This window comes from Sus scrofa, chromosome 7, assembly GCF_000003025.6.
Source record: "Sus scrofa isolate TJ Tabasco breed Duroc chromosome 7, Sscrofa11.1, whole genome shotgun sequence".
NCBI lineage: Eukaryota > Metazoa > Chordata > Mammalia > Artiodactyla > Suidae > Sus > Sus scrofa.
The window spans coordinates 28,274,290-28,288,183 of record NC_010449.5 but is presented as its reverse complement, the minus strand read 5'-3'; the positions used below and the strand labels follow the sequence as shown (position 1 = coordinate 28,288,183).

Here is a 13,894-nt window from a genome sequence, read left to right as displayed (position 1 = left end):
CAACCTCCCTCCCTCGGGCATCTGTCTTTCTTGGATTTTGGTGTTTCTTTGCCATGTTTGTATTTTTTGCTCCTATTTCCCAAACTAAATGTTAGTGTCTTTCTGACACCTCAGCTCTCCTTTCCCTTCCTTTGGTTTTCCACCCTGGAGTCATTCAGCACCAACCTCAACATAGACGTACCTGTAGGGTATCTTAATACAATGTTTGCGGTGGATGTTTCTGTCAGAAGTCAGGAAAGGAGGTGCAGAGACTGAATCGGGTTGCATGCTGCATAGATAGTATAGTAGTAGACTTACTTATGAGAAGGTCCAGGTCAGCAGAGGTGGGCAGCTGAGATGCTGCTGACACTGGGGGCTTCAGGCACATGCTCAGCATTACTGCATAAGAGCCTCCATTAGTTAGTCACATTGCTGAGTGACTGGTGAGTGTTATTTGTGGTATTTCAAATTTATTTTACATAATGGTGTTCACTGATATGTGGGCATTTTACTGACTTTTGGGAGCCAAGAATTTGGGAGTAGGTCATGCTTTACTCCAGGAGACTGGAATACAGGCTCTGATGGGTCATTTTCACGTAGAACAGCTGTTTTTCAAAAACAGTTCATGGCCATTAAGTGGAAAATGCTTCTGTCCCAAATATGACCCTTCTCACTGCCAGGACTGTTGACACCTGGTCCCAGCCTCCCTCATGTGTTCCCTGGATTCTTGCAATGAGCTCACTCCCTGCCACCACCCCCTCAGGCTCTTGCCAGCATAGCAGGCAGATTATCCAGTTAAAAATGTAGGGAGTTTTCAATTTGACTCAATGGGATCTGCAACCCTCGGATTTGATCACTGGCCTGGGAGCTCCATATGCTGTGGGGAGGCCTTAAAAAAAAAAAAAAAAGGTAAGTCCTTTGTGTTTAGGACACAGCAGTAGCTCCCATTCCATTTGGGAAAAAACCAAACTTCATTGAATGGTGCAAGGCCCTTCTCTTTTCTTTTCCTGTTGTTTTTTTAAAAATAGTTGATTAACAATGTTCTGTCAGTTTCTGCTGTTTAGCAAAGTGAACCAGTTATACATTTGTATACAATTTTCTCACATTATCCTACATCATGTTCCATCACAAGTGATTAGATATAGTTCCCTGTGTTGTACAGCAGGACCTCATTGCTTATCCACTCCAAATGCTATAGGTTGCTTCTACCAACCCCAGACTTCAGTCCATCACACTCCCTTCTCCCTTAGAAACCACAGATTTGTTCTCTATGTGCATGGGTTTGTTTTGTAAATAGGTTCATTTGTGCCATATATTAGATTCCACATATAAGTGCTATCATATGGTATTTGTGTTTCTCCTTCTGACTTCACTTAGTCTCTAGTTCCATCCATGCTGCTGCAAATGGCATTATTTTGTTCTTTTTGATGACTGAGTAGTATTCCATTGTGTATATATACCACACCTTCTTAATCCATTCACCTGTGGACATTTAGGTTGTTTCCATGTCTTGGCTATTGTGAATAATGCTGCAGTGAACATAGGGGTGCATGTGTCTTTTTCCATGAAAGTATTGTCTGGATATATGCCCAGGAGTGGGGTTGCTGGGTCATATGGTAGTTCTATATTTAGTTTTCTGAGTTACCTCCATACTGTTTTCCACAGTGGTTGTACCAATTTACATTCCCACCAACAGTGAAGGGGGGTTCTCTTTTCTCTATCCACACCCTCTCCAGCATTTTTTATTTGTTGACTTGTTAATGATGGCCATTCTGACTGGTGTGAGGTGGTACCTCACTGTAGTTTTGATTTGCATTTCTCTAATAATTAGTGATGTTGAATATTTTTTCATGTGCAGCTTGGCCATCTGTATGTCTTCCTTGGAGAAATGTCTCTTCAGGTGTTCTGCCCATTTTTCAATTGGGTCATTTTTTTTTTCTTGTTGTATAAATTATATATTTTAGAGATTAAGCCCTTGTGGGTTGTGTCAGTTGAAACTATTTTCTCCCATTCCATAAGTTGTCTTTTTTTTAATGGTTTCTTTTGCTGTGTAAAAGCCTGTCAGTTTGGTTAGGTCCCATTTGTTTATTTTTGTTTTTATTTTTATTGCCTTATGAGACTGACCTAAGAAAACATTTGTAAGGTTAATGTCAGAGAATGTTTTGCCTATGTTCTCTTCTAGGGGTTTCATGGTGCGTTGTCTTATGTTTAAGTCTTTAAGCCATTTTGAGTTAATTTTTGTGCATGGTGTGAGGGTGTGTTCCAGTTTAATTGATTTACACGCAGCTGTCCAGTTTTCCCAGCACCACTAGTTGAGGAGACTCTCTTTTTCCCATTGTATATTCTTGCCTCCTTTGTCGAAGATTAATTGACCATTGGTGTCTGGATTGATTCCTGGGTTCTCTATTCTATTCTATTGGTCTGTTTGTCTCTTTTGGTACCAGTACCACACTGTCTTAATTACTGTAGCTTTGTAATATTGTCTGAAGTCTGAGAGAGTTATGCCTTCTGTTTGGTTTTTGTTCTTCAGGATACTTTGGCAATTCTGGGTCTTTTATGGTTCCATATAAATGTTTGGATTGTTTGTTCTAGTTGTGTGCAAAATGTCATGGGTAATTTGACAGGGATTGTATTGAATCTGTAGATTGCTTTGGGTTAGTATAGCCATTTTAATGATATTAATTCTTCCAATCCAGGAGCATGGAATATCTTTCCATTTCTTTTAATTCTCTTTAATTTCTTTGATTAATGTTTTATAGTTCTTAGCATATAAGTCTTTCACCTCTTGGGTCAGGTTTATTCCTAGGGATTTAATTTTTTTGACTGAGATTTTTGAAAGGTATTGTATTTTTCTTCTCATATTTCATTGTTAGTATGCAGAAATGCAACTGATTTCTGAATGTTAATCTTGTATCCTACTTTGCTGAATTCATTGATCAGTTCGAGTAGTTTTTGTGTGGAGTCCTTAGGGTATTCTATGTATTGTATCATGTCATCTGCATAGAGTGACAGTTTTACCTCTTCTTTTCCAGTTGGATACCTTTTTTTTCCTTTTTTTTTGTCTGATTGCTATGGTTAGGACTTCCAATACTATGTTGAATAAATGTGGAGAGAGTGGGCATCCTTGTCTTGTTCCAGATTTTAGCAGGAAGGCTTTCTTTCACCTTTTCTCCATTGAGTATTACATTGGCTGGGTTTGTCATAAATGGCTTTTATTATGATTAACATGTGTTCCCTCTATATCCACTTTGGTAAGAGTTTTTATGATGAATGGATGTTGCATTTTGTCAGATGTTTTTTCTGCGTCTACTGAGATGATCATGTGGTTTTTTACTTTTCTTTTGTTAATGTAGTGTATGACATTGACTGATTTGTATATGTTGAACCATCCTTGTGAAATTGGGATGAATCCCACTTGGTAGTGGTGTATGATCTTTTTTATATGTTGCTGGATTCAGTTGGCTAAAATTTTGTTGAGAATTTTTGTGTCTATATTCATTAAAGATATTGGCCTCTAATTTTCTTTTTTGGTAGTATCTTTGTCCGGTTTTGATAACTAGGCTTCATAGAATGTCTTTGGGAGTGTTCCTTCTTCTTCAACCTTTTAGAAAAGTTTGAGAAGGGTGGGTATAAGTTCTTCTTTGTATGTTTGGTAGAATTTGCCTGTGAAGCCATCTGGTCCTGGATTTGTTTGTAGGAGTGTTTTTATTACATATTCAGTTTCATTTCTAGTGATCCATCTGTTCAGTTGATCTGTTTCTTCTTGATTAGGTTTTGGCAGGCTATATGTCTCTAGAAAGTTGTCCATTTCTTCTAGGTTGTTAAATTTATTGGCATTTGATTGTTCATAGTATTTTTTTCTGTATTTCTGCAGTATCTGTTGTGATTTCTCCTTTTTTGTTTCTTGAGTTCTTTCTTTCTTCTTCTTGGTGAGTCTGGCCAGAGGAGTGTCAATTTTGTTTACCCTTTCAAAGAACCAGCTCTTGGTTTTATTTTTTTTGAATCTCTATTTTATTTTATTGATTTCCTCTCTCATCTTTATGATTTCTTTCATTTTGACTTTAGGTTTTGTTTGTTCTTCTTTTTGTATTTCTTTTAGGTGGAAGGTTAAGTTCTTGATTTGAATTTTTTTTTTTTTTGCTTTTTAGAGCCGCACCCATGGCATATGGAAGTTCCTAGGCTAGGGGTCAAATCAGAGTTACAGCTGCCGGCCTACACCACAGCCACAGCTTGTGGGATCTGAGCCACATCTGCAACCTACACCACAGCTCAGAGCAACACCGGATCCTTAACCCATTGAGTGAGGCCAGCGATCTAACCTGCATCCTCATGAATCCTAGTCGTGTTTGTTTGTTAACTGCTGAGCCACGAAGGGGACGCCTTTTCTTCTTTTCTGAGGAAGGCCTGTATTGCTATGAATTTCCCTCTAAGCACTGCTTTTGCAGCATCCCATAGATTGTGAATAGTTGTATGACCACTCCATGGTCATTATCATTTGTCTTTTGAGGTATTTTTAATTTCCTTTTTGATTTCCTCATTGACTCATTTGTTTTTAGTTCAGCTTCCATGTAGTCAGTTTTTTCTCATTTCTTTTCCTGTGGTTGATTTTTAGTTTTATGCCATTGTGGTCAGAGAAGATACTTAAATAGAAATTATTTCTATACTCTTAAATTTGTTGAGGTTAGTTTTGTGCTCCAGTATGTGGTCAGTCCTTGAGAATGTTCTGTGTACACTTGAACAGAATGTATATTCTGGGAGTTCCCTTTATGGTGCAGTGGAGGCGAATCTAAGTAGTATCAGTGAAGATACAAGTTCGATCCCTGGCCTCACTTAGTGGTTCAGGGATCTGAAGTTTCTGTGAGCTGTGGTGTAGGTTGCAGACATGGCTCAGATTCCAAGTTGCTGTGGCTGTGACTGTGGCCCCAGCTATAGCTCCAATTCTATCCCTAGCCTGGGAACTTCCAAATGCCACAGGTGCAGCCCTATAAGGCAAGAAAGAAAGAAGAAACCATATTCTGATTTTTTTGGTTGTAACGTCCTGAAAATTTCATTAGGTCTCACTTTCCTATTGTGTCATTTAGGATCTCTGTTGCCTTATTGATTTTCTGTTTAGAGGATCTGTCTATCACTGTGAGTGAGGTGTTAAAGTATTCTCTTACTGTTGTTGTATTTCCATCAATTTCTCCTTTTATGTATATTAGTATTTGTTGTATATATTTGGGTGCTCCTATATTAGGGGCATATGTATTGATGAGTGTTAATATCCTCTTCTTGAATGGATCCTTTTATCATTAAATAGTGTCCTTCTTTGTCTTTCATTTAGGCCTTCATTTTAATGCCTATTTTGTCTGATATGAGTATTGCAGTTCATACTTTCCTATCTTTTCCATTCACATGAAATATCTTTTTCCATCCCATCACTCTCAATTTATGTTTCTTTGCCCTAAGGTGAGTCTCTTGTAGGCAGCATATTGTAGGCTCTTGCTTTTTATGCAGTCTACCATGGTATGTCTTTTGATTGGTGCATTCAGTCCATTGACATTTAAGGTAATTATTGATAAGTATGTATTTATTTCCATTTTAAACCTTGTTTTCCAGTTGATTCTTTGTTTCTCCTTCGTTCCTTTTTTTTTTTTTTTTTGGTTGATTTCCTTTTATTTATGCTTGTGTCCTCTTTTTAGTTTTTGTGAATGTATTGTTTGGTTTGATTTGTGGTTGCCCTGTTTTTCAAGTATGTTAATACCTTCCTATATCTGCTTGCTTTAACCTGATAGTCATATAGGCTCAAACACATCCTTAAAAAAAGTCTACATTTTCTTTACTTTCCTTCCCCACGTTTTATGATTTTGAGATCCTTTTTTTAACATCTTCATGTTTATCCTTTGCTGTTCCTTGTGTTTATCATTGCTCTTACAGTAGGTTTTCTTTTTTCTTTTTCCTCTTATATCTGTATTCTGGCTTGTTTAAGTGTTTGCTTTCCAAGTGTGATTTCCTCCATCCTATTTCTCTATTTCTCTTTACTTCTTTTTTGTTTAGAGGAGCCCATTCAGTATTTCTTTTATAATGTTTTTAGTATTGCTGTACTCTTTTAGTTTTTGTTTGTTGGAGAAATTCTTTATTTCTCCTTCTATTTTAGATGATATTCTTGCTAGGTAGAATATTCTAGGCTGCAAATTTTTTTCCTTTTAGAACTTTGAATATATCTTGCCACTCTCTTCTGGTCAGTAGTGTTTCTGTAGAGCAGTTAGCTAATAGCTTTATGCTGGGGGCAGGGGTGCAACTGTTCTCTTATAATGAACTCTTTGTTTTTCTCTTGCTGCGTTTAGATTCCTCTCTTGAATTTTTCACCATTTTTATTATATATCTTGATGTGGGCCTGTTTGGGTTCAACTTGTTTGGGGCTCTTTGTGATTCCTGTATCTTGATATTTGTATCCTTTAGATTTGGAAAGTGTTCAGCCATAATTTCTTCAAATATACTTTCAATTCCCTTTTCTTTTTACTCTCCTTCTAGAACTCCTACCATATGTAGATTGGCCTGCTTTATATCATCCCATAGGTCTCTGATATTGCTTTCATGTATTTTTCATTTGATTTTCCTTCTGCTGTCCTGATTGGGTGATTTCCATTATTCTATCTCCCAAGTCACTAATTCATTTCTCTGCATTATTTATTCTGCTCTTCATTACCTTTAACCCAATTTGCATCTCTGCAAGTGAATTTTATAATTTTTCTTGATTCTTCCTTATTTTTGCTGTCCTTTCTAAAGTTATCTGCATTACTGTTCATATCCACTCTTTTTTTTTTTTTGGGGGGGGGGTCTTTTTGCCTTTTCTAGGGCCGCTCCCACAGCATATGGAGGTTCCCAGGCTAGGGGTCGAATCAGAGCTGTAGCCACCCGGCCTATGCCAGAGCCACAGCAACGTGGGATCTGAGCCATGTCTGCAACCTACACCACAGCTCACGGTAATGCCGGGTCCTTAACCCACTGAGCAAGGCCAGGGATTGAACGCACAACCTCATGGTTCCTAGTCGGATTCGTTAACCACTGTGCCATGATGGGAACTCCCACATCCACTCCTAATTCCTTCATATTCACCCTTAATTCCTTCAGTATTTTCACTATCTCCTTTTGAACTTGGTGTCTGTTAAACTGCATGGGTCTGTCTCATGGTTTGCTCCTTCTGGAGAATTCTCCTGTTCTTTAAACTGGAAATGGTTCCTAAGCGTTTTCATTTTGCTTATATTTTTATTTTCTGAGTTTAGGGAAAACATCTACAGTAGTCTTGGAGGACTATTTATATGGGAGAGCGCCCCTGGGTATTTTGTAAGAGCTTACGATATCCCCTCAATAGGGTGCTGCACGTGCTTCCAGGGAGGTGAGAGGCAATGAGCAGGGCTAGGAGCCAGGTCCTGGTTGCTGGGCCATTGACAGTGGCAAGGACCCACAGGAAGGTGGTGCAGGCTGCTCCTGGTTGCAGGGCCCTGGAAAGTGAAAGTGACCTTCAGGCAGGTGTAAGCGGTGCCCAGAATGTTTGCCAGTGGCAGCAGCAGGGTGAGTGAGAGCAACAATGGGGGTTGCTTGTTTTCAGTGCCTTCCTCTGTGCCGACCTCTGAGGTGACTGAGGCTTCGGGTGGTGCCTCTTCATGGACCCCAGTGGTGGTGGGCCGCACCCACCTCTGGAATCTGAGGTGACTGCGGTGGTTTGCCCCACCGCTGACTCCAGACCATGTGAGAGCTACCCTATCACACTTAGCTCACGCAGGAGGTGCCCCCACTCATAGCCTGTGCAAGAGGCACCTTGCCGCCCACAGCCTCGCTGTCTGAGAATCCACACGTGCATGTGTAAGAGAAAGATATTCATACTGCGGTCCACCCTTCCTTCACTCGCCCTCCCCAGCAGTGGCACCTTGCTTCTCCTGCATGTCCAGGCCTCCTCCTGGGTTCCCTTGGCTGTGGCCCTCCACTCCCCAGCCCTTCAGGCTGTCTCCCAACAGCCAACCCTAGTCTTCCCAGGACTGCACTCAGACTCCTTCTGAGTGTTTCGGGCTGTGGTGTCCAGGGTGGTGGTACAGATGAACTTTGTGGCTCTCTCTCTGCTTTGCCCTCCAGTCCATCTGCTGCGCTTCTCTCTTAGGCTTTGAGAAACGCCTCAGAGGTCCCTGAGGACCCTCATTTCAGCTGCTCTTCCTGTTGCTTAGGTGCCTTCGTAGGGCGCGAGTTCGTTTCCTCTTTCTTACTTCCTGACGGGCTCAGGAGTGCTGGTCCCGTCCTGATCCTCTTTCTCTTCCCATTGTTCTACGCAGTTACATGGAGGGTTTCTTGCCCTTTTTGGAGATTTAGGGTCTTTTGCCAACGTTCAGTAGATGTTCTGTGTGAATTGTCCTATGTGTAGGTGGTTTTTTTAATGTGTTTGTGGGAGAAGGTGAGCGTCACATCCTACTCCTCTGCCAGGTTGACCCTGCTCCTCATTGTTTCTGTGGCTGAGGAATTGAGAAGACGCTTAACTGGGTCGTTGCAGCTCAAGGTCACAGACTGCAGATCATAGTTTCCCAGGAGCTGCAGTCACTTTAAGGTTCAGTTCCAGGGAGGAGCTTACTTCTGTGTGCCTTCCCCACAGAAGGCTGGCTGGATGCTTCTCCAAGTGGCCTCTCGTCTACCAGGGCCTCCCTGGCAGGACAGCCTAGGACAGCCTGAGTTTGTTTATGTTTCAGAGGGGATTCCTTCAAGAGTGTGAGAGTGACTCTGATCTAACACTCGAAAATGAATTGTCCGAGGAGACGCATGTGCTGACAAAGCAGACTTTACTGGAAAAGGGGCACTGGAGCAAGAACTGCTCTGGGTAATTTATTTAGACTAAAGTTTATGTTTGAAGTCCCTGCTTCTCCAAGATTATAGTTCATAGATATTCATATATTAGTATCATTGATGTTTGCCAGTAACCCATTACATTCATCTCAAGACAGTCTGAATTGCTGTCTATGTGTAAAAACTAGTGAATATGATCTCAGAATGTTAGAATTACTTTTACACCTTTGTGACTTTCTTCACTTTAAAAATGTATAGTCATCAATTTAAAACAGATTTTTCATTTTTTTCTCTAATAATTCAAGCAAGTGAACAGGTCAAATGGGCAGACAAGCAGGACCCCAGGTGCTCTGATTGGTTGGCATTTGCTTGGGTCCTTTACGTACAATTTAATAAAAGGTGACCTGAAACTTAGAAATGTAATCTGTAAGATAGAGAAAAACATTTCTTTTAAGCATACCCTTGTATTACATGATGCCCCTCTGCCCTGTAATTTTGTGTGTATGTGTCTAAGCCTTCTCAATAATGAGACGACTTCTTGCACATTTCTTTTTGTCATAGGAAGGTCAGCCTTTTGAAAAGGGATAGAAATTAGGATTTCTCCCGACTGTCTTTTCCTTCGTTTGAGGCACTCTCTTAATTCCAGCATTTTATTGTGTTTATAAATAGGCCAGATGTATATTTTATTTATTTGCCAGGGGAGGTGATGAAACTACAAATTTCCACTGGCATTGCACCCTGCTGATAAGAGTGGGAGCTGGCACCCTCGGAAGAGATTACATGAAGTAGAACTGGAAAGCAAATTGTATTTACACAAGATAGGACGCTGTTCCTAATAGGTGTTCAGAATAGACTATTTGCTCTCATATTCTGCTGAGCTTTACTAGAAATAACTTCATTTCAAAAAAGGACAAATCTGATTGAAGGCAAAAGCATTCCCTCTGCACAGATCCTCATCCAAAGGGTTTACATTCAATTTTCCTGATGGGCACACAGCTGTAGTTTATGCTCTGTCTGTATAAACTGGTAATGTGGAAAATAAAAATCTAAATAGTATACTTGATTGCTTCATGCACCAACCATTTAGATTACTAGATTTATATCCACAATTTTGGAAGAGATGTTGCAATATGATATTCTGACAATAACTGTCAAAGTCATAATACTAGGATCTGTTTTCATCTTGTTGTCAAGGCAAAGTTATTGAAATTCACAGTTGGTAGGTCAGAAAGATCCTTACTATCTCTTGTCATCTGTGGTCTAATGCTGACCTAAACAGCTGCTGTATAATGTCAGAATTATCACAGTGTCCAGGCTGCAGGGGTACAACGTGCTACATGATTTAATGCATTTCCTGTCTGGAATGAAGATTATGAAAAGGCTGGCAATCGGGAGCTGCAGTGGTTTAGAAGAAACCTAACTTCTAATTTTTTCCTTCTCTTCCTTCCATTCATTTTAGATTTTGGATTTAGTGAAAGGCACACATTACCAGGTAGCCTGTCAGAAGTACTTTGAGGTGACACATAATGTAAGTAAATTTTTAAGCTTTTATAACCTAATTCTTTGTCTTCTGTTAACTGTGCCTTTCTTTCATTCAGGGGTTTTAGCTGCAGCAAAAGAAACCACTCCAGCTGTTTTCAGCACAAAGGGATTTATTACACGGTATTAGGTAGCTTATAAAATGTATAGAAGGGTCAGGGAATTAATTCTGGATGTCACAGAACCAGGAATATTGTCTACTTTACTGTAGCTGCCACCCACCACTCCACTTCTCAGGATGTGATCACGGGTGAGCAGGCTTTCTGGTGAAAGTTTCAGGCTTCATGACCCATGTGGCTTCTCACGGCTGCTGCCCTATAGCTGCTGTGCAGAGACAGTGTGAAGGGCAGGCTTGCTCATGCCCCAGTAAAGCTTCACTCACAAGAGCAGGTGCTGGGCCAGTGGACCTGCAGGCCTCAGGCAGCCAGCCCCCAGAACAGGTCCAGAACCAGAACCACAGGCTTCTGCCATCTTCCTTGTAGAAGATCAGGCGCTTTCACTTGTGGCCGCCACCTCATGTTACCCTGGTCTCTTTTCCACATCTCATGCTTTCCTGTTCTGCGGAACCTGGTCCACCCGGACCCCTGGCTGCAAGGGAATTGGGGAAAAGCATTTGCTTGTTACCTTGCCTTTAGCACAGAAGGCCTTGCTGGTAGGTTCTGAGAGATGTAACACATAATCACAAACACTGAGGCCTGCAGGGGCTGGCACATAACCCCAAAAGTGAAGCTGGCCAAGATGAATGCCACTGAAGCAGTCATGCTGTTAGAGGCATTCACACTGACACATTTTAAGGCCCCATGCAGGCCAGTAGCACATCTGCAAGTCAGCTTGGCCCACAGACCCCTAGTTTGCAACCACCGGTCCTGATCATGGCTTCGTAGCCCAAGATGGGTAACCAGGAGTGGACCCAGAGGGCCACGTGCCTTTCGAAACATTTTTTTTTAAGTGCATTTGTGTGTTTTGGGGGGAGCTCGGTATTTTATCAGATTTCACAGGGATCCATGACTCCCCCAAAAGATGTTGCATGTATTGAATTCATTATCAGCTACTGTGACAAGCTAAGTTTTATCATGTTTATGCTTTCTAGTTTTCATGAAATAAGTTTTCTCTTGTGCTTCCCTAACTGCAGAATTTCTATAAGGTATTTCATAGAAAAAAACATATCCTCTAACATCACTGATAATAATGAAAATAATAATGGGAGTGTCAGCCACCATCTGCAGAGCTCCTCACACAGGCCAGGCCCAGAGGTTAGTGCTCTGGACACACTGGCTTCTTTGGTCCACAGAGCAGCACCGAGCTGGACACACTCACATCCCCATTCAGAGCCTTGGGGGGTGCTGAGGGCGAGGGTCAAAGGGGCAGAGAAGACCCAGGCTGTTGAGGAATTCATCTAAAGCTTACGAACCTGACCAGGGCCACAACTGTCATTAGTGTTTTCCTGTCTAGATTCGTAGTTTACCTGACTTGCCCAGAGCACCCACACAGCCAATCACTGGGAGGCCTGGAGCTGGTCTGCTCTACCATGGGGCCAGCCCTCTTACTGTTACACCTGTTGAAAATAGTGTTTTTATTTAATAACATACAAATTTTCTTTGCAAAATTGAAAGGACTAAACATTAATAAAGTAGTAAACAACAACAAATTCTCATTAGGTGCTTTTTTAGGGTTTTTTTGGGGGGAGGGGGGCTTCCCTCACAGCATATGGATGTTCCCAGGCCAGAAACTGAATCCAAGCCACAGCTGCGACCTAAATGACAGCTATAGCAATGTCAGATCCTTAAACCCTTGAGCCACAAGGGATCTCCAGATTCTCATCGGTTTTATCAGAATAGGGCTCTCACCAGTTGAACGAATCTGGCTGGTATTTTCAGCACCAGCTTTGTACAACACTTTCCCTTATGAACTGTATTCTTTAATTTGCTTGCTCAGCTTAAGGGTTTTAATTTATGTTCTTAATTACTTGTGGGACAACCCCCCCTTCTTATTTTTTTTTCTTCTTATTTTGGGCCTCACCCTAGCACACAGAGTTCCTGGGCCAGGGATCAGATCCAAGCCACAGTTGCAACCAGGCTGGATCACCAACCCACTGTGGCGGGCCAGGGATCAAACCTGCTGCCAATCCCATTGCTTCCACACCCTTTTGATTAAGAGGCCTCAGAACTTTCCAAACTTAGGCCTAGTATTCAGTGTCTTTCCTTTTTAAAAAAAATAAGATATGAAAATTAGATTGAAACACTAAGTTTTTGACATAATCATTAAAAAGAAGTGTTTATTTCTCAAATCTGCTTTTGTTAGCATCTCTCCTATTGATTATTCCTACAAGAGCATCACTGCTATTGCCAATTTTAGAACTTGCCTTAGATTAATGAAGATATTAAAAGGACATGTGTCTGAATTCTCCCACATACGGAAACTGTCTACATTAGAAATCAATGAGTAAAAAAGGCTGTTTGCATTCACTACTTGTCTCAGTATAGATTTTTTTGGTTGGGAATATCTCTCTTTGCTTATTATTTTTTCTAATTTAATTTAAAACAATATAGTTTTATTGTCATGTTGCTGCCATTCTGCCTGCTCCTTTAGTTTGCTACATATTAATGTGGTAAACATTTGCTTTCCTGTGCAGGTGGATGACTGTGGCTTTTCTTTGAGTCATCCAAACCAGTTCTTTTTTGAGAGCCAGAAGATTCTGAATGGTGGCAAAGACCTCAAGAAGGAATCCACTCAGCCAGAAACACCCCAGCCCAGAGCGAATGTCCAGAAGAGCAAAGACGCATCCTCTGCCCTGGCCTCGCTCAACTCCTCCCTGGAGATGGACATGGAGGAGCTGGAGGAGCTGCTTCAGTGAGCGGTTCCTGAGCCCGTGGTGATCTTGCTTCCTCATCGGCTATTACTGGCTAGTTGTATGATTTTGTGTTTTTCTTCTCCATCTGCCTCCTCCCTCCACCCTACCCCACTTTAATCCACTGACGTGGGCACGCACTTCTTGGGAAGCCAGGCTTGCCAGTGAAAACAATGTCCTCCACTATATTTTGCTTTAAGATCTAGCACTTGGATGGTGTGGTCTCTGCCCTCTTTTAAGAGATGAGACGCTTTCTGGATTGGTTACAGCCCCTAGAAATAGTACCACTAGAACAGCTTTTATTGTAACCCTTATCACTGTAATTCTGACCCAGTCCTTTTCTGGACCATCTTTGTGAATAAATTATCAAAATGTTGAATGAGAGTGTCTGTGTTTAAGAGTCTAATTATGCCTTAAGAGATTAGACATTACTTCAGTTTTAAAGGTGGTATTTTGGAATAGACACCACATTGCCAAGTCACCAGTGAAGATGTTGAATTGTTTTTCTTTTCACCTCTTTCTTGTTGGTCTTGAAGTTGGCCACGTGAGCTTATTCTTCATTAGTAAGAACGTCTGCCCCTTTGATAGTGGGCTCCTGGATGAACTGTGTGAAGAGCACCAGAACATGGAACACCAATCATACTACTGACGAGCAGGAGTCTTCTACCATGTGCCGTGGAGATCCCCCACCTGATGTCCTCTATGTTCACTGGGGACATG

At 41.2% G+C, this 13,894-nt stretch overlaps 1 protein-coding gene across 3 annotated transcripts in view; it reads left to right on the top strand.

The window, feature by feature from the left end:
• Positions 1 to 13,558, top strand: part of PRIM2 (primase (DNA) subunit 2) — a 292,008-nt gene extending 278,450 nt beyond the window's left edge. For 2 of the 3 annotated variants that reach the window (XM_021098097.1, XM_021098098.1), the window contains 2 exons: positions 10,247 to 10,315; positions 12,959 to 13,558. In XM_021098097.1, the coding sequence (XP_020953756.1) occupies positions 10,247 to 10,315; positions 12,959 to 13,180 (291 nt within the window). In that variant the 3' untranslated portion in view covers positions 13,181 to 13,558. 3 annotated transcript variants of the gene reach the window in all.